Raw genomic sequence first — 24,435 nt, forward strand, 5'->3', positions numbered from 1 at the left:
TGCTACCCAGGGAGGTGATGGAGTCACCATCACTGGGGGTGTTCAGAAAAGGCTTGGATGTGGCACTTGGAGCCATGGTTTAGTTGTCAGGAGGTGTTAGGTATTAGGGAATAGGTTGGACTTGATGATCTCTGAGGTCTTTTCCAAGCTGGTTGATTCTATGATTCTATATTTGTATGAATGCATCTCTGTATTACTCTCTTTCAAATCAGACAGCTTGTTGAAGTCTGGCTTAAGTCTGGACAACACTTGATGCAGTTGTTTCCTTCCCCTTGCTGGTAGTTGCAGTTCCAACTTGTCTCTTGGTTTGTGTGAGTTCAAAAATGTATAGTTTTGGTAGCTGCAATTCTACACCATGAATGTTAAATCTAGTTTTACAGTGATTGAAGTTGAGAGGATGTGGAACTAAATAATAGAGCATGAAGTCTTGCAACTTGATGCCTTATTTTCCTCCCCAAATATTTCTTCATAAAGAGAATAGAAGTTGCTTCATTAGATGAATAACAGCATATTAAAGTAGTGGTTATTGAAGGAATCTCCATCCCTAGGGGACATGGGAAATACTCCTCTCCCCCACCCTGCAAGCTCACATCTAGTTACAAATGAAAAGCTCAAAAGTTAAAACTACTGGTAGTGTTGTGTCAGGACTAGTTCTGAGTGCCCATCTGCCAACTAGGAACTTTAAATGCAGGTGCAATCAAGGGAAGTGTACCAATAGCTTGAAAGAAAGGGGAAAAAAACCCCAAATCAGTAATAAAAATACCAAAAAACCCAAAACAGGATCACAAGATGTCAGAGGTTGGAAGGGACACAAAGAGATCATCAAGTCCAACCCACCTGCCAGAGCAGGACCGTACAATCTAGCTCAGGTCACAGAGGAACACATCCAGACAGGGCTGGAAAGGCTCCGGAGAAAGAGACTCCACAACCTCTCTGGGCAGCCTGCTCCAGTGCTCTGGGACCCTCACAGTGAAGAAGTTCCCCCTTGTGCTGAGGTGGAGCCTCCTGTGCTGCAGCTTACATCCATTGCTCCTTGTCCTATCACAGGGCACAAGTGAGCAGAGCCTGTCCCCTCCCTCCTGACTCCCAGCCCTCAGATATTGATAAGCATTTATTAAATCCCCTCTAAGTCTTCTCTTCTCCACACTAAACAGCCCCAGGTCTCTCAGCCTCTCCTCACCAGGCAGTGCTCCAGTCCCCTAATCATCCTCACAGCCCTCTGCTGGACCCTCTCCAGCAGATCCCTGTCCCTCTTGAACTGGGGAGCCCAGAACTGAGTGCGGTACTCAAGATGAGGTCTCAGCAGGTCAGAGTAGAGGGGGAGAAGAACCTCCCTGCATCTGTTGGACACAGTCTTCTCAATGCCCCCCAGGATCCCATTGGCCTTCTTGGCCACCAGGGCACATTGCTGTCCCATGGATAATTTGTTATCCACCAGCACTCCCAGGTCCTTCTCCACAGGGCTGCTCTGCAGCAGATCACCTCCCAGCCTCTGCTGCTGCAGTTTATTCCTCCTCAGATGGTAGGCCTCTGCATTTGTCCTCTCCAGTCTGTCCAAGTCTTGCTGGAAAACAAATAAGAAATCCCCCACAGGAGAAGAACTCTGAAATAGGAAGCCTGATCAGTTTCTGCATCAAAACCTATTTTGCTTTTGCATGTTTTTCTAAGGTCAGTTTCCTAACTGGTGTCACTGAAGCCTTGCTTTGGAGACACTATTCATAGGGCTTTCCTTGGTTTATTGTTTGCTGTGTACTATTTATTCCCTTGTTTGCTCTTGAATCAGCATTAGTATGCCAGCCCAGCTGTCTAGCTTTCACCTATACTTCCACTCTCTGACTGATCCCTAGTTGGGTGAGTTGCTGATCACCATTATTACAAATTTAGCAGCCTCTTTTTTCTTTCAGTAATCAAAAATCCCTAATCACTTTGCAGAGTGGTACTTGGCTGCTGCTGCTGCTGCAAATGGCACCAGGGCTCTTTGAAAGGCTTCCTCCTGCTGTTTTCAAAGTGGATATCCACATAAACTTCTTAAGCCATTATGTTGCTTGATGCATTATGAATTTGCTTATTAAAATCACATCATTCCTGGTGCCTTTTGGGGGGGGGGGGGGGAGGGGAGAGTTGCAAGAGAGGAAAAATTCTAACCACATCTCTTTTGTGTTTTCTTGACAGCAAGTTGAAGTAGATGCTCAACAGTGTATGCTTGAAATCTTAGATACTGCAGGAACGGTATGTAAACCCCTACAAGACTGCTGTACCTTGTTAAAACCATCACAGGCTGCAGGGAGGTAAAACACTGACATGTTTCCTGCCTCATCCTCTCAAAGGGTTATTTGGGTCAGTTCACTGGGATTTAGAGGATGTTCTTTAACCTGCTAGCATTTAAACAAAACTTGGGAGTGTTGCAGCAGAAAATGCAGTGGGAATTCCCTGTGAGCTCTCGTTCTGTCATAGGGGAAACACAAGCAGGGCACACTTTGAAGAGCTTCTGCTACTGGCTTAAGTTTGTGTTGCCCAGAGGGAAAATTAAGCCTAATAGCTCCTCAGGTTTGGTTTCTGTTACTGTAGAGAATACATGCTTTCTTCTCCTCTGCTTTTCCTTTTGTGTGGGAGATGTACTCTGACATTGGGATAAAAATAGCATTGCTTTAGTCAGCTTATGGGAACTTGAAGCCCAGGGTTATGCTGACCCTTTGCATACTGATCACGTTTTTCCTCTGACTGAAACCAGTCATTTCCCTCAATGAATGTAAGCTCCAGACCCTTTGGGTGTAACGTGTTCCCTGAAGGCTAACAGTGATCTGCTCCAATAATAACTTACTTCAACTCCCTATTAAAGCAGTGTAAAACTATAGGACAAATGGAGTGGCCATTCTCTCAACAGCAATTGCACTTTCCTCGTCTGACATGCAGCATGAGACTTGGTGAGTGATTGGTCAGGCACGAGACAGGCAAGGCACCAATGTGAGAGAGGCAGATGCTGTTCCACAGTTTTCAAACAGAGAGCATAACGTAGTGCACCAGCCAGTCTTCACATGCAACACCATAGTTGTCACCTAAGTCTAGGAGATGTGACAAGTCTGCTGAGTGTCTCCATTCTCTAGTCAATCTCCTTGAAAGTTAGAGTAGAGTTTAACATGGGAGGGTGCCAAGAGGCTGGAAAGGGATGTATTTACTTCACGGTGCATTTTGAAGACCAAACAGGAGATGGAAAAAAGCTGGTAAGGAGAGATGTGGGAGGAATGTGACTGCTGTAATCTGCAGATTACCTTCTACTCTACCTCTTCTCTCTAGTTTTTGTGACTTTTTTCCCAGGGTACAGCCCTTGGCAATACCTAGATGTTGCTTACCAAGGCCAGATAATGTTGCAAACTTCAGATTTCCTCACAAGCTTTCCACTTGACTAAAATGCACGTAGTGAAACAGCAAAACAACTGGTCAGCTTGAGGGAGGAGGCACCAATAAGTATGTGTGATCTGGAGACTGAGATCTGGCTGTTTGGGCAAGGAAAGCACAGATTGTGACATCTGTATCTGTGTTTCTTTTTTCATTTACAGGAACAGTTTACAGCAATGAGAGACCTATACATGAAGAATGGACAAGGTTTTGCATTAGTATACTCCATCACAGCACAGTCCACATTTAATGATTTACAGGACCTAAGAGAACAGATTCTTCGAGTCAAAGACACTGATGATGTAAGAATCTCCATAAATGCTTCATACTGTAGTTGTCATTACAGGTACTGTCCTGTGTACACTGTCATCAGGTAGCTTCCAGCCTTGTAAGTGACAACCAGCAGATGCATAGTGCAGAAGTGTAACTCTTAAGGCAAGCTAGAGAAACGGGGACTTGTTGTGTAGCATGGAGATAACTGTCTTTTTAATCTCTTCCTTTCATACACTCTGTTTGAAACTGGACATAACCTGATTCAGTAGTGCTGCAGAAAACATCTCTAAAGCAACTCTATCCTGACCTCAATTACCATCGGTGACAGTTTCAAACCCCTTGTGGGCTTTTTCTTTTCCTCTTTGATATGCCTCTGTTCTTAGTACTTTTAATAGCACAAAGTTCTGGTGGAAGGCAGTCCTGCAAGTTTTGAACTTGCATGTTGTGTAGCTTTTATATCTTGTGTGTATTCCTACAAGTGAATTTGGTCATTCTGTTTCCACACAATTTTCCATGGGTGCCTCTTAGCCTCACTTTTTAGCTTCCATAATGCTCAAACATCCCAGTTTGTAATTGAGTAAAACCCCTGAACTTAGTACATTTGTAGGAAGTGACTGTCCCACACCACATCCTGGTCTCCAAACTGGTGACACATGGCTTTGATGGGTGACCACTAGATGGATAAGGAACTGGCTTGATGGCTGCACCCAAAGAGTGGCTGTCCATGGCTCCATGTCCCAGTGGAGGCCAGGGACAAGCAGAGTCCCTCAGGGATCAGTCCTGGGACCTGTCTTGTTCAACATCTTTGTGGGTGCCATGGACAGTGGCATTGAGTGCACCCTCAGCAAGTTTGCTGATGACACCAAGCTGTGTGGTGCAGCAGACAGCTGGAGGAAGGGAGGCCATCCAGAGGGACCTGGACAGGCTGGAGAGGTGGGCACAAGCCAACCTCATGAAGTTCAATAAGAGCAAGGGCAGGGTCCTGCAGCTGGGTGGAGGCAATCCCAGGCACAAATGCAGGCTGGGCAGTAACTGGCTGGAAAGCAGCCCTGAGGAGAGAGACTTGGAGGTGCTGGTGGACAAGAAGCTCGACATGAGCTCTCAGTGTGCACTTGCAGCCCGCAAAGCCAATCAGATCCTGGGCTGCATCAGGAGAAGTGTGGCCAGCAGGGCAAGGGAGGTGATTCTCCCCCTCTGCTCAGCTCTGCTGAGACCCCACCTGGAGTACTGCGTCCAGTTCTGGAGCCCCTATTACAAGAGGGATGTGGAGGTGCTGGAAGGTGTCCAGACAAGGGCCACAGGGATGATCAGAGGGCTGGAGCACCTCTCCTATGAGGACAGACTGAGGGAGTTGGGGCTGTTCAGTCTGCAGAAGAGAAGGCTCTGAGGTGACCTCATTGTGGCCTTCCAGTATCTGAAGGGGGCTACAAGAAGGCTGGGGAGGGACTGCTCAGGATCTCAGGGAGTGATAGGACTAGGGGGGATGGAATGAAGCTGGAGGTGGGGAGATTCAGGCTGGAGGGGAGGAGGAAGTTCTTCCCCATGAGAGTGGTGAAGCCCTGGAATGGGTTGTCCAGGGAGGTGGTCGAGGCCCCATCCCTGGAGGTGTTTAAGCCCAGGCTGGCTGAGGCTCTGGCCAGGCTGATCTAGTGTGGGGTGTCCCTGCCCATGGCAGGGGGGTTGGAACTAGATGATCCTTGTGGTCCCTTCCAACCCTGACTGATACTGTGATACTACTATGACTAGATGATCTTCAGAGGTCCCCTCTTCAAAGCCCTACCATTCAGTGATCAAATTAATTTTGTACACAAAAATCAAAGCATGTGGTATTTAAAACATTAGTCTACATAGTATATTTATGCTGACTAGCAGTTCCTTGGGATTGTATTGTTGTGGGTTTTGGAATCCTGGAATGGTCTGGTTTGGAAGGAACCTCTCAAGGTCATCCAGTCCAACCCTCTCTGCAGTCAGCAGGGACATCCCCAACTAGATCTGGTTGCCCAGAGCCCTGTCCAGCCTCACCTTGAATATCTCCAGGGATGGGGCCCCAACCACCTCCTTGGGCAACCTGTTCCAGTGTTCCACCACCCTCATGGTAAAGTTGTTCCTAACACCCAACTCTCCCCTCAGTCTTGAAAGCCATTCTGTAGTATCAGGAGAAAGATAATGAGCTTCAAGTTGCAACTTCAGTTCTCACCAAGATTTAAATAAAGCTTTTCCTATGCTGAAGCTTAGGTCTGACTTGCTTTCTCACTAGGGTGAAATGAAATGGTCAAAATACTGGAATAGCTTTTTCAACACTTTCAACACTCTTCTCCAAGCTACAGAGCCCTCAGCTCCCTCAGGCTCTCCTCATAAGGAAGATGTTCCAGTCCCTTCATCGGTTTTTGTGGCTCTGTGCTGGCCTCTTTCAAGCACTTCCCTGAGGTCCTTCTTGAACTGAGTGGCCCAGAACTGGACACAGTATTCCAGATGCAGCCTCACCAGGGCAGAGTAGGGAGGGAGGAGAACCTCTCTTGACCTACTAACCACAGCCCTTCTAATCCACCCCAGAATGGCCTTGCCTTCATGGCCACAAGAGCACATTGCTGGCTCGTGGGCAACCTTCCATGCAGAAGGACCCCCAGGTCCTTTTCCCCTTCTCTGCTCTCCAGCAGGTCAGTCCCCAACCTATACTGCTCCATGGGGTTGTTCTTTCCCAGGTGCAAGATTCTACCCCTGTCCATCTCAGCCTAAGTCTGGCTGAATGGCAGCACAACCCTCCTGTGTCAGCCACTCCACCCAGCCTGGTGTCATCACATCCAGGTCATTGCTGAATGTATTGAACAGTGCTGGTGGCAGTACTGACCCCTGAGGGACTCCACTAGACACAGGCCTCTGACTAGACTGTCCCACTGACCACAACTCTCTGACTTCTTTCCTTCAACCAGTTCTCAATCCACCTCACTACCTGATCACCCAGACCACACTGCCTCAGTTTAGCTGCAAGGATGCTGTGGGAGACAGTGTCAGATGCTTTACTGAAATCAAGATAATGCTACCCAGCACAGGATTTCTGAATGTGTAAGAATCTTGTAGTGTGTTCTTCAGAAGACTTCTTGATGCCTTAAATATCTAAAAATGAAATCTCATCAGGTCATGGAGAGGTGAAATGTGCTCAACTGGCAGCATACTGAATCCTCAACCCATTCCCCACACTGCCCTGCCAAGCAGCAGGGAGAAAATGCATTCACACAGACTTGAAGGTGGAAGTATCACACGACTGTCAAGTTTCAGTTTGTCAGAGCTTGATTGCTCTAGAAGTGAGGACCCTGTAAGGATTTAGGTAGAGCTTTAGGTGTGCATGACATTCTTCCTTCTCAGAATGTTCATGATGTCTTTGCTGGTCTTTGGTTTTTAGGTGCCTATGATTCTGGTTGGCAATAAGTGTGACTTGGAAGATGAAAGAGTTGTGGGAAAGGAACAAGGTCAGAACCTAGCAAGGCAATGGAATAACTGTGCATTCTTAGAGTCTTCTGCAAAATCAAAGATAAATGTTAATGAGGTAAGGCTCTTTCTCCTCTGGGAGGGGAGGGGCAGCAGAGGGAGAAGGATGGGACACTGCTCTGGAACCCAAACACCTACAGTTCGTACTGTAAAAGTCATCGTCTGATGGGGAAACTGCATTTGAAACTGCTGCACAGATGGCTTAAGGGCACAGCCAAGGAGGGAAGTGAGCACAGATTTCCAAGTGCTTTGCCCCCTGCTTTTGGGATAAAGACTCTTTCCCCTCTTGAAGTAAAAATCAATTATTTCTACACAAAAAAAAAAGAAAGGGGGGGGTGGGGTTGGGCTTGATGAGCTCTTGAGGTCCCTTTCAGCCTCTAATGTACTGTGATACTGTGACTAAAATTCACTATAATGGACTAAACTGCACCCTGCTAGTGAGAACTTGAGATGTTTATATCAAGGGATGCATTCAGCTTTGGCTTGGGACTTTGCTCACACTACATTGAGTATCATCAGTTCTCAAGTCCTATTCATCTGAATTTGGGATAAACATTTAGAGCGTGTCAAGGAAGAACCAACAATTATGAATAAAATTCACTATAATGGACTAAACTGTACCCTGCTGTTGGGAAAATTGGAGGTGTTTAAGGGCTGCATTTAGCTTTGGCTTAGGTCTTCCCTCACACAATATTGAGTATAGTCAGTTGTCAAGTCCTTTTCATCTGAATTTGGGATAAATGTTACATTTCCTCGTTGCTGTGATCCCTGCCAACTTGAGAATGTATTGCTGCACTGCTTTAAAAAAAATAGCTTTGAGAGTGAGGTCCTTAAAATTCTTTGATCTAAGTTGGTATTAAATAATTTGGGATAGTAAGAACAGAATCTTGTAAGGGTTTTGTCAGAATGAGCACCTTTGGGACAAAAGGTGAGGGGGTGCAAAAGCTTTAGCAGCTGTGCTGGAGTTTACATGTCTGGAGCAGCTTGGGGTTTATGATCAACCCTACTGTTCATTGTGTCTTCTGGAAAACATTGGTGACAGCATCCAGGCAAGTTGGAAGGCCCTCCTAGCAAGACTTGCGTGTTACCCCAAGAGTGTGGTGGTTTTAAATAGAGCTGACACCAAAAATAAGGAATATGTGTTTAATCACTTGGGAATTTATGGAAACCAATCAGTTTGTCTTAGATACAAATGAAGCAGCTTAACTATCTAAAAGGCATATGTTTCATAAGCTAGGACTTGCTTCCATCAAATGCCCCAAGCCCTTGTTGGAGCGTTTGCTGCTTTGCAGACAATGCTTAGGTGACACAGAGATGACTGGAACAATGTCAGTTAGGAACTAAGCAGATGCTGTTTAATTGTATGTAGACTTGTCTTAAATTAGCCTTTCAACACATTCATGTTCTAATTGGGATTCAGGGAGGCTCCATGTGAGAGGCACTCTCAGACAGGAGTTATTTTCTAGGAAATGTTACACTTACCTCCTAGAGAGGCTTCTGAATTAATTCTCTAGACTCCAGTGTCTTTCATGTATCTGAAAAGGCCTGATCTCCTTCAAGTGCAGGAGACCACTGGTGACTGAGCAGTGTGCTTCAGTCACCATGAAAATGTGGACTTAAAACTTCCTGGAACTGTTCTTGAAAATAATAACCTTGGAGTGATTTGAGCTCAGAAGGCAGCTGTGGCCTCTTTCTTGACCTCAGTGCTAAATTGCAAAGTAATAGCATCTAGCAGTTGATCACTCTGGCATATAAGTGTTCAGATCAATTTGACCTTTGATGTCTATCAATATCTGAGGGGTGGGTGTCAAGTGGAGGGGGCCAAGTTCTCTTGGGTGGTGCACAGGAATAAGACAAGGGGCAATGGAGACAAACAATGAGGCCTCCTCATTGATAAACCAAGCCAAAAGGTGTGCTAAAAGGAACCAAGCAAGCTGCAGAGGGTACAGCAAAAATGAGAGAGAGGAGTAATGTGGGGCTGTTGAGTCTGGAGAAGAGAAGGCTGAGAGGGGAGCTGATCAATGTCTATCAATAGCTGAGGGGTGGCTATCAAGTGGAGGGGGCCAAACTCTTCTGGGTGGTGCACAGCAATAAGCCAAGGACCAATGGAGACAACCTTGAACAGAGAAGGGTTCATTTCAACATGAGGAGAAACTTCTTTACAGTGAGGGTACCAGAGCCCTGGAGCAGGCTGCCCAGAGAGGTTGTGGAGTCTCCTTCTCTGGAGCCTTTCCAACCCCACCTGGATGCATTCCTGACTTCCCTGGGTGATCCTGCTCTGGCAGGGGGGTTGAACTGGATGATCTCTGAAGGTCCCTTCCAACTTCTAATGTTCTGTGATTCTGTGACCCAGAGACCACGTAGCTGCAATGTATAGATGCCTTTCCAGTCTGCTTCCTTCAAGGTGGAAAACCCTTGGCAGGCAGTTACCTGAACCAGGAAAACCCCCGGCATTAAGCACACAGTCTGTCTGGCTTTGCGATCACTCAGTGTTTGCAGGGGCTCTTGAGCCACCTGAGTAGCTGACGTGGGCAGATGCAAGGCTTGAGGCTGTGCAGGAAGCTTGGTGTTCCCAGTAACCAATGGACTCATTTTTCTTCTGCCCTCAGATCTTTTACGACCTTGTGCGACAAATTAACAGAAAAACCCCGGTGCCTGGGAAAGCACGCAAAAAGTCTTCGTGTCAGCTACTTTAATACACAGCTGTACTGTAGCTCTGAGCCAGGTGAGCCTTTGCACATTTTCTCTCTCTTGTGGCTGGGGAGTGGGTTGAAATTTCCCCCCCAGCCCAGCAAATGAAAGCTATATTTGCAACCAAAACTACAATCTGCAGTGGAATGCAATGAATACTTACAAAGCACAAGCCCTGTGAGGAGAGGCTGAGGGAGCTGGGGTTGCTTAGCCTGGAGAAGAGGAGGCTCAGGGGAGACCTTCTTGCTGTCTACAACTACCTGAAGGGAGGTTGTAGACAGGTGGGGGTTGGTCTCTTCTGCCAGGCAACCAGCACCAGAACAAGAGGACACAGTCTCAAGCTGTGCCAGGGGAAACTGAGGCTCAAAGTGAGGAGAAAACTATTCCCAGAAAGAAGAATTGGCCATTGGAATGTGCTGCCTGGGGAGGTGGTAGAGTCACCATCCCTGAAGGTGTGCAAAAAAGGCTTGGATGTGGCACTTGGAGCCATGGTTTAGTTGTCAGGAGGTGTTAGGTATTAGGGAATAGGCTGGACTTGATGATCTCTGAGGTCTTTCCCAACCTGGTTGATTCTATGAAAATCTACAGGATTTACAATATTTATAGCTATATACAATTAACAAACAACATGAGAACCCCTCAGGTCAAGAAGACCAGGGAAACTATCTCTCTGCCTCCCCATCCCCTCCCCAAAAGGGAGAAAGGAGCAGAGAGAAAGTATCTGTTAGACTGCACCAAAACAATGCAGCCAAGGTCAAGCAGAGGCAGGGTCAGTATCCTCTCCAGAGCAACAAAGCGACGAGAAGAGAATAGAAGCCCCCAGCATGTTTGGGTACATCCGGCCTTATGGCAGATACCTCTCCAATGAAATTGCTTAGAATTATCTTTGCTTTTCCTTTTCTACACCCAGTAGTGATTTGTTTACATTCTTCTACTGTTCTGCTCGAAATCTATAACAAAATCTTTAAAAGGCACAGCCTAAACCTCCCACAGGCTGTTAAAAGCAAACAAAGCAATGATGACCAAAAGGTCTGAACCACTGTGGTGCAGGACAGCATGGAGAGTCTTTGATGATGTTATCATAGAGATGTGGAGGGTCTCTTTTGCCATTCCAGCCAGGACAACAAATCTGTGTGAGATTCCCTGCTCACGCTGCTATCAAATTGTTTTTCAGGCTTTAAGGGGTTGGTAGAGCTCAAACTGAAAATGTTCCTTCTGATGCTTCAAAACTTTACCTTCTGGAAACAGTTTCCTTTTTAAAAGGCTGACAGAATATACTGCAAGAGCTCTGGTATCTGCCTGAGGAGGAAAGGCTGAGAGACATGGGCTGGTTAGTCTGGAGAGGAGAAGACTGAGAGGGGATCTGATCGATGTCTATCAATAGCTGAGGGCTGGGGGTCAGGAAGGAAGGGACAGGGACAGCCTCTGCTCACTGTGCCCTGGGATAGCACAAGGGGCAACGGATGGAAACTCCAGCACAGGAGGTTCCACCTCAACATGAGGAGGAACTTCTTGACTGTGAGGGTCCCAGAGCACTGGAAGAGGCTGCCCAGAGAGGTTGTGGAGTCTCCTTCTCTGGAGCCTTTCCAGCCCTGTCTGGATGTGTTCCTGTGTGACCTGTGCTGGATTCTATGCTCCTGCTCTGGCAGGGACGTTGGACTGGGGGCTGGTCTCTTCTCCCAGGCAAGCAGCACCAGAACTAGAGGACACAGTCTCAGGCTGCACCAGGGAAGGTTTAGACTGGATGTTAGGAAGAAATTCTTCACAGAGAGAGTGATTGCCCATTGGAATGGGCTGCCTGGGGCGGTGGTGGAATCACCATCATTGGAGGTGTTAAGGAGACTTGATAGGTTGCTTGGTGCTTGATTAGGTGGTGTTGGATGATAGGTTGGATGCGATGATCTTGAAGGTCTCTTCCAACCTGGTCTGGTCTATCCTGTTCTATCTCCAGAGGTCCCTTCCAACCCCTAACGTCCTGTGAGCCTGTCAACTTCACTAGTTTCTGGTTGAGTTGTTGTAACTGAAGAGCAATGGCAAGCAGTTGTTGCTAATCTTAACCTCCTTCTGTTGTTCCAGGTCTGAAGAACTGTTGCCCAATTCAACAGTGCCAGCATTCCAACTTTATTAAACCTACCAACATCTTAAATGGACTTTCCTGTGGTGGTACCCTTTAAGAAATGGATGAAAGCTACTACATCAGTTTGCACATTCTAATCACTTTCCAGTGTCATGAGAGATTTTTACTTATAAATATTCTAAGTGTATGCAACTGGTAAAACCAGAGCCTACATCCAGTATTACTGATTAAGAGACATTGCTCATCCACCAATGTTGTACCTGTATGAAAACTGTGTACTGTATTACTTCACCAATCCCCACTTTCTATTGGAGAGTACAATAATGTAGAAATCCCTAGCAAAACAACAAAAAAAGAGAGGCAAAAAAACCCCAACCAACCAAGCACCACTATTTTAGCATAATAAAAAGAAAGTCCAAAGAGCTCCTATATAGACTACTCCAGATAACTTTGCTTCATGGGTATTTGTAGCTTATTGTAACTTTTTTAAAGAGATACAGGATCCTCCTCCTCCTCCTCCTCCTCCTGGTCTTGTACAAAAGCGCTTTGATTAACACAACAGCTCTTTAGGTTTTGTTAATGTGTAGGAGACAAAACACCCAAAACCCCAACCAACCAACCAACCTGTGGAGACAGTTGATCTTAAGTCTTGAAAGAGTCCTTTCAGCCTGAAAAAAAACAAAACCAACACCAAACCAACACCACCCAAACCCACCTCTGCCTAAAAGACAGACATGGCCTTGAAATATCTCTTGGGAAGGAAATGTCCAGACTTTTCAAACCTCTTTCTCCTCCGTTTCCTTTGCCTTGTTTACACAGGGAACAATGTTTATAGTCGTGTGTACAGTGGGGGTCTACAACAAGAAGTGTATATTTTAAAAAGAAACAAAAAACCAATTTTTTTAATGATTTGACAATTTTTTTGTAAATCATTTTCCTCCCCCCATCCCCACCCCACCCCCCCGCCCCGGGGCTTCTGCAGCTGTAGATTCTCACTGTGAATTCCACTCCCTTGCTTGCTCCTGCATTAAGTGTATTTGCAATACCAAATATACCGGTTTAGTACTTCTTTGCCTGTTTAGTGGTTGTTTTACATGTGTAACGTTTTTGGTTGAGGTGTTTAAAATGGTGGAAGAGTACTGTGGATGTGAATGTGGGAAGTACCTTTTTAACTCATGTGTAATTGGTCACGGGGCCTGAGTTGCAGTAATTAACTCCTTTGCTGGTTTTATTTAACAATGCCTTGTTGCTTTGTATGCATTAACGTTTGGGTGTAAAGATTGTGTGTAATATCCAACAGGGGAGCCACAGTATTTAAAATTGACCAACCTAATGTTACAACTGCTTTTGAGGTGGCCAAATGTAAACTAAAAAGCCTTAATTAAAAGTGGTGCAATTTTGTATGACTTAGCATCAGTAGTTCAATAAATTTGGATTGCCATGCAAGGGCTTGCATTACAGTTACATACTACTTGGATGTTTTGTGTTTTGGTAGTGCTAGTAAATACTGGGTTTTTAAACCTTGCACAGTGCAGATTCATGCATTTTTAGGATGAAAAGGACCCATCCTGACTTTGTTTTCTGGCAAATCCATGCCAGAGGTATTTCTTCTGCTCGAGGGTGATCGGAGGGCTGAAGCACCTCTCCTATGAGGACAGATTGAGGATGATTAGAGGACTGGAGCTCCTCTCCTATGAGGACAGACTGAGGGAGTTGGGGCTGTTCAGTCTGGAGAAGAGGTCTCCTGGGAGCCTTCTAACTGTGGCCTTCCAGTATCTGAAGGGGGCTACAAGAAAGCTGGGGAGGGACTTTTGAGGGTGTCAGGGAGTGATAGGACTGGAGAGAATCAGACCACGGTAGAGGAGGGGAGATTGAGATTGGATGTAAGGAAGAAGTTGTTCCCCATGAGGGTGGTGAGAGACTGGCACAGGTTGCCCAGGGAGGTGGGGGAAGCCTCATCCCTGGAGGTTTTTGCAGCCAGGCTGGATGTGGCTGTGAGCAACCTGCTGTAGTGTGAGGTGTCCCTGCCCATGGCAGGGGGGTTGGAACTGGATGCTCCTTGAGATCCCTTCCAACCCTGACAATTCTATGACTCTATCCCGTGTGCTGGGGTGGATGAATCTCTGACTGATTGAAATTCCACCTTAGAGTTTTGGAGTTGGTATTTTCCAAGTTGTACCTTAAGGGAGAAACTAACAGGAAAAAAACCAAGCAAACCAACAAAAGCTGTCTCCTCAAAAGTTAGACTGTCAGTGGCTGTTTGGGGAATTTGCAAATACATTGCCTGCTAATTTCCTTCTTTCCAGGAAGAATTCCTTGCTAAAATTGACTTAGTGTAGCTTAAAAAAAAAAAAAAATCCCTTGGGAGAAAATCAGTTTTTTCTGCATGATTAAAGCCTATTTGAAGGAAATTTGCAGGAGAGCATTCTTGCAGTACTGAGTGGAGAGATTTATTTGGAGGCTCTAAATATCTGTTAACAGCGTTGGACTGCAGAGTGGAATGCGTGGACTGTGGATGATTTCCCCATCTTGGCTGTGCTGCTGAAAATTGATGTCACACCCAAATTCTTGGTGCCTCCTGTTTCTCTGGCACAAAATTATCAGGGCTGCTTCTAATCCCTTCCTGCAAATTCAATCAGATTAGGTTAGATAACACCAGTAAACGTTGAGATTAGGTTATGTTGCCCAAAGTGAATTAAGGAGCCCAGCTGATCTCTCCTGCTGGTCATGTCATCAGTCATCACCATTGCTTGATAGAGGTAATACATTCTCTCATTCTGCAGTCAGATACAGACTGAAACTCCTTTTCATTTATCACTGGAAACCAAAATGTGTGGTGGTTGATCCCCATAAATACTTTTTTTGGCATCCTGATTGGTCCCCAGAGAGGCTGAGTCTAAGCTCTAGGATTTTTTTCACTAGCTACCTTCCTCCTGGATGAGCTAGTCAGTGTTTTTCTTCCCTTCATTTTCAACCTCCACTTATTCAGGCCTTCTAATACTTTTATGTCCCAGTTGTCCTTTTGTTGGCCATCTGTTTAACGTGTTTCTTTTGCAGGCAGCTGTACAGATGCCATTTTGTGGGAGGGAGAGGAAATTCTTTGATAGCATCAGAGAGGGGACCCTGGTCTCGGTGTCCAGCTGAAGCGTACTGCTTACAGGGAAGATCAGGCTTTGTCCTGAAAGCTCTCTGCTGCAGCATTCTTGGCTGCTCTGTGGAACAGTAAATGCACAGCTACTCGCCATTAGAGGCAGTCAGTTTGATCAGGCCCCAGGGAAGTGAAATCTTCAGGAACTCTAGGCTTTAGCACCTAAAGATTGTGCTAAAAAAAGTGAAATGCACTCTCCCCCCAGCCACCTACAGTTAGAATTTCAGGCAGGTTTGTAAAGCCAAGGCATCAAAACCCAGGAAACACCTAAAGCCCAGCGTTTTTCTCCTTGAAAACTTAGGCAAGCTTCAAGGCAGCAGTGCCCTGGTTGTTAAAGGGAAGATGCTGAAGAAGTGGTGGGCGTGATGCTAAAGGAAAAGCACGGGGAAGAGTTTTCTTCACGTCTTAAGTAACTGCAGCGTAAGAAGCTGTGCCTGCTGAGGAAGTGAACCCCCAGTTCCCCACAGGAACTGGAACTATGTAAGCAGTTACCAGTTCTAGAAAAGAATCCTCTCTGCTGAAATGCTTGGAAGGAACTTTTCCCTTGTCTTCAGGAGTAACTTAACTGCTCTGTGTGTACCAACGCTTTCAGACGTTCCCGTTGAGCCACTTGCACAGCAGCTGTAGGACACGTCTCCTAAAGCTTTGGATGAAAACGTGCACCATGCCTACCTTTGAGCAACTAATGCAGTAATCTTCCCAGTGCTTAGTGTTACTGCACAGCTATTGCTGCTTGTGAAGTTAGCTTACTCTTCCCAGTGCACACACAAAGGTGGTGACTGCTTGATTTCTACCCTGACCTGAAGTTGGTATGTGCCAGTATTGAAATGTCTGAGCCCTGAGGAGTGTTTATGTCCTGAAGTATAGAAGTATTTAATGGAATTGCACTCTGCCTAGGAGGGCTCTTTCCTCCCAGTAAGACTTTCAGTTAATAACCTTGTTCCTAATGCCCTTTTTCATTCTCAAATGATCCTGTAAAACAAATGTCTACTTGCCTGACTTTAAAAGAGTATTCTGAGGTATCGCAGGATGCTTTCAGATGTCCAAATGACAACAAACTGTGAGCTCAAACTACTTCTGCTCTTCTGCAGGAGGGAACATAACTTCTGGGAGGGGAGAACCCAACTATTGTACAGTGAGTTTGTTTCATATAATCCATACTGATAACTGCAATGCTGGACGTGGGAGGAGTTTGGAATTTGGATTAAACTGCATTCTTCTCCTGGTGTAAATAGATTTCCTGTTTCCTCACGCCAAAGATGAGGATTTGCTTCTTTCACAGTGCTGCAAACAAATTATGGACGAATCAAACTTGATGCTTGTCTTCTTTCCCCAAGGTTTTCTATTAGCCAGTTAGGGGAATAACTTGGAATGGCTAAACCTCACCACAGTAATGTGCTAGTTCCAGATAGACTTCAGCTTAGACATCAATAATAGAAAGCTGTTTCTAGGTGTGAATGCTGAAAAATAGTCTTTATACAGCAGGCTGTAGCCTGTAATTGTACTATGAAGTGCATCCACTTGAGGCTGTTTGTCCAGTTTTAAACTGCTGCCCCAACAGCATTAGGCTGTCCTTTGATTTACAGCTTTTTATGTTGCCTGCATGTGGGGGAGGAGAATAAAAGCAAAGGAAAAGGTTGCTCACATAGGTGACAGAGTGCAGTTGTTGGTAGTTCTGTAGCATCAGAGCAGCAGAGCTCTTCCTCAGATGTGCTGCTGCTTTCTGTGTCTCGAGCACCTTATGCTTTGCTTGTGAAGGTTTACCAACAACACAAAGATTCTTAAAACCTAATTCGGCTTCTCTGGAGTGATCCTTACTTGTGTCACAAACTTCACATTCCTGGGCTGCAACTATGAGGAAAGTTGGTTCAGAGTCTTGATTTTGCTCGTGGGGGGTGCAGTGTCTGGGCTTCAAATAACAGATGAAGGTGGACTTTCCCTTGGGATTTTTCCTTTAGTTTTTTCTTCCTTTTATTCCCTCCTTTTATTCATCCTTTTTTATGTTTGGGTTTTTTTTTTTCTCCTTTTTTCCAATTTTTTCCCTCCTTCTTTCAATTTTTCCCTCCTTTGTTGTTGTTTTTCCTTTTTTCCTACTTTTTTCCCTCTTCTCCCCCCCCCCCCCTTTTTTTTTCCTCCTTTTCTTGTTTTTCCTTTTTTCCCCCTCCTTTTTTGGGTTTTTTTCCCATTTTCTCCTCCTTTTTTATTTTGTTTTTTCCTTTTTTCCACCTTTTTGGGTTTTTTTCCTCTTTTTTCCTCCTTTTTTGGTGGTTTTCCCTTTTTTCCTCCTTTTTTGGGGTGGTTTTCCCTTTTTTCCTCCTTTTTTTGTTACTTTTTTTTTCTCCTTTTTTTCCTCCTTTTTTGGTGTTTTTTTCCCTTTTTTAACCTCCTTTTTTGTTTTGTTTTACCTCTTTTTTAACCTCCTTTTTGTTCTTTTCCCCCTTTTTGGGGTTCCCACCCTTTTTTTAAATCTCTTTGGTTTTTTTTTTTCCCCTTTTTTAACCTCCTTTTTGTTGTGTTTTTTTTTCCTTTTTTTAACCTCCTTTTGGTGTGTCTCCCCCCCCCCCTTTTAACCTCCTTTTTTTGTTTTTTTCCCCCCTTTTTTAACCACCTCCTTGGTTTTTTTCCCTTTTTTTAATCTCCTTTTGTTTTTTTTCCTTTTTTAATCTCCTTTTTTTGGTTTTTTTCCCTTTTTTTCCTCCTGTTTGGGTTTTTTTTCCTTTTTTTCCCTCCTGTTTGGGTTTCCCCCCCCTTTCTTTCCCTCCTTTTTTGGGTTTTCCCTTTTTCTCCTCCTTTTTGGTTTTTTTTCCCTCTTTTTTCCCTCCTTTTTTGGTTATTTCCCCCCCTTTTTTCCCTCCTTTTTTGGGTTTTTTCCCCCTTTTTTCCCTCCTTTTTTGTTCCCCCCCCCCCCCCCTTTTTTCCCCTCCTTTTTTGGGCTTTTCCCCCTTTTTTCCCCTCCTTTTTGTTTTTTCCCCCTTATGTTTTTTCCCTGCATTGTTTTTTTGTTTGGGGTTTATTCCTGTTGTGTTGCTTTGGTTTTTCCTCCCCTCTTTTTTTTTCCCCTTGGTGTGTCAGGGTGTTGTGGTTTTAGGTTTGGGATGGTTGGGGGTTTTTTACTATTCTCCAAACCAGTTTAATTTTGGAATATTTGAATCAGCAAGCAGCAGCTGACTTCCTTTTCTTCAATGAGCTGTTCTCTACTGAACATCCAGGAATGTCTTTGTAATTTCCACTGTACTTAACTTCAGCCTCAAGCAATATTAGCTCTGCTGAACAGCAAGCTTCAACAGCTTCACCATTTTAAGAAGCTTCACTGCCACCAAGGTTTAATTCTTTCCTTTTTTTTCCTTCTCTGAGGTTTTTGCTGGGGTGAACTACTCCATTCAAAAGGCATTGTCATCTCTAAGGAATACCTGTAATGTCTTTTGGCTACCAAAAGGAGGGAGGGAGCCTCTCTGCAATCTTGAATAGTGAGTGAACAAGTTCCTCCTTCTATTGGTATGCTTTACCTTTTCATGCTGTGTGGCATTTTTACCTTATAATTCAAACTCTAGCAGGGAAGAGTCAATAACTTCATTCCCCTACTCCAAAAATCTCTGTGAAATCCCAGCTCTCCTAACCTGGGTGTACTGCTTGTAACATGCCCAGGAACAACAATAGACCCTTGGCACTGCTGTCCAGATTTTCAGACAAATAAAATGAGTTACAAATTTGTCTCTTTCTCTTCTCTTTTTAACAAAAAAAGAAAAAGGGGGGGGGGGGGGGGGGGGGGAGGGAGGGTTAGCTGAGCATCCTCACCAGGAGCAGGCATGGGAATCTCCTGGTTTAGGGTAACGCTGCAGCAAGCACTCCACAGGCAGCAGCAAGCATTCCCTTGAGTGTCAGCACGGGGGTTTTAATACTAAGCAGCTGCAGAAGCACTTCAGGGCAATTCTTGAGATTGGCTTAAAAAAAGAAGTTTCTTGATCACGGACTTGGAAGGGACCTCAATGATCATCTGGTTCCAACCCCACCCCAACATGGGCAGGGACACCTCACACTACAGCAGGTTGCTCACAGCCACAGCCAGCCTGGCCTTCAAAACCTCCAGGGATGAGGCTGCCACCACCTCCCTGGGCAACCTGTGCCAGTCTCTCACCACCCTCATGGGGAACAACTTCTTCCTCACAGCCAATCTCAATCTACCCACTTCTAGTTTTGCTCCATTTTCCCCAGTGCTCCCCAGCTTTCTTGTGGCCCCTTCAGATATTGGAAGGCCAGTCCTTGGAGCATTCTCCAAACTGGATGACACCAACTCTCTCAGCCTGTCCTCACAGGAGAGATGCTGCAGCCCTCTCAGTCATCCTTGTGGCCCTTCTCTGCACATGAACCAAGTGAAAAATTCCACACTTGCAGGAATGTGTTTCACCTAAGAAAAGATGAGCTAAAGCATGAGCTTTCCTCCTTGCTGTACAAAAAGGCCAGGTCTAAGTAGAGCTTCCACGACTTTCTTTGTAGTGAATGTGGTGGTGCTGCTGTCACACATAGCCCAAGAACTTTGCTGTGCTCTTCCTTTTGATAGTTCTGAACTTAAGACACTAATTTTGTATGTGCAGGTGCCAGGAGGATTAAGGGACTGGAGCATGTGCCCTATCAGGAGAGACTGAGAGCCCAGGGACTTGAGAGTCTGGAGAAGAGAAAACTGAGAGAGGATTTAATCAATGTTTATAGATATCTGAGGGCTGGGAGTCAGGAGGGAGGGGACAGGCTCTGCTCACTTGCACTCTGTGATAGGACAAGGGGCAATGGATGTAAACTCCAGCACAGGAGGTTCCACCTCAACATGAGGAGGAACTTCTTTACTTTGAGGGTTGCAGAGCCCTGGAACAGGCTCTGGAGTCTCCTTCTCTGGAGACTTTCCAGACCCATCTGGATGTGTTCCTGTGTGACCTGTGCTGGATTCTATGCTCCTGCTCCGGCAGGGGGGTTGGACTTGATGATCTTCGGAGGTCCCTTCCAACCCCTAACCTGTGATCATGTATGCAGCTTAGCAATCCAGTAGAGCAATGGATTTGAATTGATTTGTGGTTTGTCTATATTGAAACATTTAGTAAAGCAGCATTGGGGTTTGGAGTTAGTTGACTTGTTTGATCTGCTATATCCTGACCTTAGTACACCCTGTAAACCCTGCCAACTTCACAGCCAGCTAGCAGGGAGCAGAGGAATCCCAGGCATTGGTGACAGCCAGGGCATGTTTCTGTGACAGTCGTGCTGGCTGCTGAGTTGTTATCACTTGTCCTGCCTGTAAGCAGGGAGTGTTACTATCCCTTGTGACACTCTGACATCCTGGCTGCAGTGAGGATCAATGCTGATGCCAATAGGTGGAATTTTTCATTTTTACTTACAAATTGAATTTCTGAGTCCTTCATATCACTGAAAAATACCTGCACTCCCTCCTTCTTTTTGGAAGTGGAAGATGCTTTCAGAGGTGGGTTTTCTTTTCCCCATGTCGTCCCCCCCCCACACACACACACAATTCCCCTCTCCTTAGCATCCCACTTCATACTTACCCAGTCAAAAATTACGGCCCTGAAAACACATCTCCAGGTTTTTGCCTTGTTCCCCCACCTTGCCCCCTTACTGCTGACAATATGAAACTTCTAAAGTGCATCCCCAGCCTGCACCTCAAGAGCTGTACATACTAAGACAAGCCCTTTCAAGGGCCCCAGCTCTTTTATATTCTCTTACAGGCTTCTTGTTCTGGGTTTTATTCATGCATGCATGTGCCCTCTTGATAACATCTTCTTTTGCTGTGTTCTTACCTGTCATTGCTTTGCATGATCTTGAGGCAGCAGGCAAAGGAAGCATTTCCTCTGTTGTAGTTCCATCATTTGCTTACACTCCTCTGCTCTGAGAAACATCCCACCTGAGAGTGCAAGAGTGAAACAAAACACTCATGTGAGCATCACTCTGCATTTCCCCGCTGCCCCAGAGGGGCAATAATGCTACTACACCTTTGGGAGGATGTGTTGACAGGTAAATGCTGCTAAATAAATAGATGTGAACTAGGATATAGCAGTTCCTTTAACACTCTTTTAGTTGAGGGCTGTTACTTTCACTTGTGCTTTTATGATAGTCTACAAGAGATGATAACTTCTGGGTTTGTTTTGGTTTGTTTAGATCCATAGTTACATTTCCTGAGTTGATTACTCTCAAAAGGTCTTTTGCTTGTTTATATTCTTGCACACCCAGTCTGCATCAGGCTTCTCAGTGGCCTTCATGTGAAGGCTTCTGAGGTTATGCTCTCTGGCAGTTTCAATGAGACGCCAAGCTTGGGTGCCAATGTATTTTATCTACATAGAATCATAAGGGTTGGAAGGGACCTCAAGGATCAGCCAGTTCCAACCCCCCTGCCATGGGCAGGGACACCTCACACTACAGCAGGTTGCTCACAGCCACATCCAGCCTGGCTGCAAACACCTCCAGGGATGAGGCTTCCACCACCTCCCTGGGCAACCTGTGCCAGTCTCTCACCACCCTCATGGTGGAGAACTTCTTAACTTCCTAAGCAAGCTATGGGTCTTCAGATGATACCTTGCAGTTACATTGCCTCCTGTGGCTATTTTCAGACATGTTCCTCTACATGAGGAATTTAAATGCCTGATTTGATCTAAATATCCCTTTGTAGCTGTAGCCTCAAATACATACTTGCAGGGGATTTAGGACTAGGGGTAATGGAGCAAAATTAGAAGTGGGTAGATTCAGACTGGATGCTAGGAAGTTCTTCCCCACGAGGATGGTGAGACACTGGCACTGGTTTGTAAAGCGGTGAAAATAAACTCCAGCTCAGTGTCTATTTAGTCCTCTGTGCAATGTCACAATCTAGATGGCAGTGGGTGTTGAGTTGCTTTAATGTGTCCAGAGAAGAGCAATGAGGCTGGGGAGGGGTCTGGAGCACAGCCCTGTGAGGAGAGGCTGAGGGAGCTGGGGTTGCTTAGCCTGGAGAAGAGGAGGCTCAGGGGAGACCTTAGTGCCGTTTAGGACTACCTGAAGGGAGGTTGTAGCCAGGTGGGGGTTGGTCTCTTCCAGACACCCAGCACCAGAACAAGAGGACACAGTCTCAAGCTGTGCCAGGGGAAGTTTAGGCTGGAGGCGAGGAGAAAGTTCATCTCAGAGAGCTTGGCCATTGGGATGTGCTGCCCAGGGAGGTGGTGGAGTCACCATCCCTGGAGGCGTTTTCTCTTGAGACTGGATGAGGCACTTGGTGCCATGGTTTAGTTGCTCAGATGGTGTTGGGTGATAGGTTGGACTCGATGATCCCGAAGGTCTTTTCCAACCTGGTTAATTCCGTATTCTGTAACTAGGAAGCTTCTAAACTACGAAGCTATTCTAAGCCTTATCCCGTAACGCGGGATCCCGCTGCCCAGGGGACTGACAGAGGCCATCAGCCAGCGGCAGCTGCGGCCCGAGCACAGCGGGGCAGGGCCGGCCCTGTGTGCCCGGCGGCCTCATAGAGAGGCCTCGGCTGCCCTCAGCCCTGCGCGGCCCCTCCCGCCCCGGCCTGCCCCGGGGCCCGCCTGCAGGCAGCACCCGGCGCGCGGGCCGTCCCCACACAGCCCAGGGCGGTGCCCACCCCTGCGCATGCGCGGCGCGGGCGCCCCGCCTGCCGCGGCCGGAAGTTGGCTTTCTCCTTCCGGGTGGCTCAGCCGGCTCCAGCGGAGGCGGGAACGCTTGAGCCCCGGCCGTGCTGGGCCGGAGGCCGCCATGGACAGGTGGGAGGCGCGGCGAGGGGGAGCGGGGGGCGGGCGGGTGGTTCGGGGAGGGTGTGAGGCTCCCGTGGGTGCGATCTGATGTGTGGCACATCCCCGAGAAGCGGCCGCGGGGGAGCGGCGTGCTGACAGTGTGGGAAACAGCAGGGCTGGAGCAATGTCTGAGGGCTACGGAAGGCTTTTCTGTTGTCCGAGAGGACTACATCTGTTGGATTTCTTCTGGGATGTGTTTATAGAGTTGTTGGTTGCCCAGGAATAGTTGAGCCAGGCCTTTGCGGGGTGCTCTGCAGACAAGCCTGCTTAGGCGGTCCCAGCTGCGGCCTTCGCAGTCCACCTGTGCCTTCTCCTTTGCACGTTTAGTAATTGTTAGCCATTTTTTCCCTAGTAATTTGTAGTGATTTTGTGTATCTGAAGGAAAAAAGCCCGCTGTGAAATGATGTCATTTTTTCAATTTAATTTTTTAGTTAAAAACTTCTTTTTATGCTGCTGTGTCTTTAAATAAGAAAGTGTCTGTTGTGATGTTGGAGTAACAGAGCGTGGGCTTTCAGGCAAATGCATTCTCTTGAGCTGTTGAGAACAGAGTCATGGAATAATTTGGGTTGGAAGGGACCTCCAAAGGCCAGCTAGTCCAGTCCCCCTGATCCATTGGATCAGGTTGCCCAGAGCCCCATCAGCCCTGACCTTGCATATCTCCGGGGATGGGACCTCAACTATCTCCCTGGGCAGCCTGCCAGACTAGGGCTCTGTTGAGGAACTGGCCAGCAGTACTAGAACTGGAGATGACTCATCCCTTGTTTAAGGTATTAGTTGTGCATTTACTTGGAGCAGGAAAAACAAAGTCTCTGTTCATCTGCTTGGGTTTGCTTTGCTTACTTGGTGCCTGTGTTGCTGTTCCCTAGAAATGGTTTCACAGACTTGTCATCCCCCTGTGATGCAGACGTGGCCAGACCTGCACGGAAGCCAAGCTCTCAGAAAAAAGTTTCCAGTATCCTTTTTTCTTTCAAGACTTTATCATCTTTAATGATGTTATCATAGAGATGTTGAGGGTCTCTTTTGCCATTCCAGCCAGGACAACAAATCTGTGTGAGATTCCCTGCTCACGCTGCTATCAAATTGTTTTTCAGGCTTTAAGGGGTTGGTAGAGCTCAAACTGAAAATGTTCCTTCTGATGCTTCAAAACTTTACCTTCTGGAAACAGTTTCCTTTTTAAAAGGCTGACAGAATATACTGCAAGAGCTCTGGTATCTGCCTGAGGAGGAAAGGCTGAGAGACATGGGCTGGTTAGTCTGGAGAGGAGATGACTGAGAGGGGATCTGATCGATGTCTATCAATAGCTGAGGGCTGGGGGTCAGGAAGGAAGGGACAGGGACAGGCTCTGCTCACTTGTGCCCTGGGATAGCACAAGGGGCAATGGATGGAAACTCCAGCACAGGAGGTTCCACCTCAACGTGAGGAGGAACTTCTTGACTGTGAGGGTCCCAGAGCACTGGAAGAGGCTGCCCAGAGAGGTTGTGGAGTCTCCTTCTCTGGAGCCTTTGCAGCCCTGTCTGGATGTGTTCCTGTGTGACCTGTGCTGGATTCTATGCTCCTGCTCTGGCAGGGACGTTGGACTGGAAGAT

At 46.4% G+C, this 24,435-nt stretch overlaps 2 protein-coding genes and 1 long non-coding RNA gene across 3 annotated transcripts in view; 2 read left to right on the forward strand and 1 right to left on the reverse strand.

Moving 5' to 3' along the window:
* RAP1B (RAP1B, member of RAS oncogene family) overlaps positions 1-13,383 on the forward strand; it is a 42,198-nt gene extending 28,815 nt beyond the window's left edge. Inside the window, exons 4-8 of the mRNA XM_068160964.1 lie at positions 2,173-2,229; positions 3,558-3,698; positions 7,070-7,213; positions 9,765-9,880; positions 11,923-13,383. Of these exons, the coding sequence (XP_068017065.1) occupies positions 2,173-2,229; positions 3,558-3,698; positions 7,070-7,213; positions 9,765-9,851 (429 nt within the window). The 3' untranslated portion in view covers positions 9,852-9,880; positions 11,923-13,383. The remainder of the gene's footprint in view (positions 1-2,172; positions 2,230-3,557; positions 3,699-7,069; positions 7,214-9,764; positions 9,881-11,922) is intronic.
* Positions 13,384-14,328: 945 nt separating this feature from the next.
* Positions 14,329-22,494, reverse strand: LOC137452502 (uncharacterized). The gene is made up of 3 exons (XR_010990098.1): positions 22,095-22,494; positions 20,870-20,973; positions 14,329-14,546 (listed from the first exon to the last, which is right to left on the reverse strand). It is a non-coding gene; the product is annotated as an uncharacterized lncRNA (long non-coding RNA).
* Positions 22,495-22,754: 260 nt separating this feature from the next.
* NUP107 (nucleoporin 107) overlaps positions 22,755-24,435 on the forward strand; it is a 41,879-nt gene continuing 40,198 nt past the window's right edge. The window contains exons 1-2 of the mRNA XM_068160962.1: positions 22,755-22,819; positions 23,716-23,801. Coding sequence (XP_068017063.1) covers positions 22,812-22,819; positions 23,716-23,801 — 94 coding nt within the window. The 5' untranslated portion in view covers positions 22,755-22,811. The remainder of the gene's footprint in view (positions 22,820-23,715; positions 23,802-24,435) is intronic.

The sequence above is a fragment of the Melanerpes formicivorus genome, unplaced genomic scaffold, assembly GCF_026170545.1.
Source record: "Melanerpes formicivorus ecotype bairdi unplaced genomic scaffold, bMelFor1.0.p_v2 SCAF_54, whole genome shotgun sequence".
Lineage (NCBI taxonomy): Eukaryota > Metazoa > Chordata > Aves > Piciformes > Picidae > Melanerpes > Melanerpes formicivorus.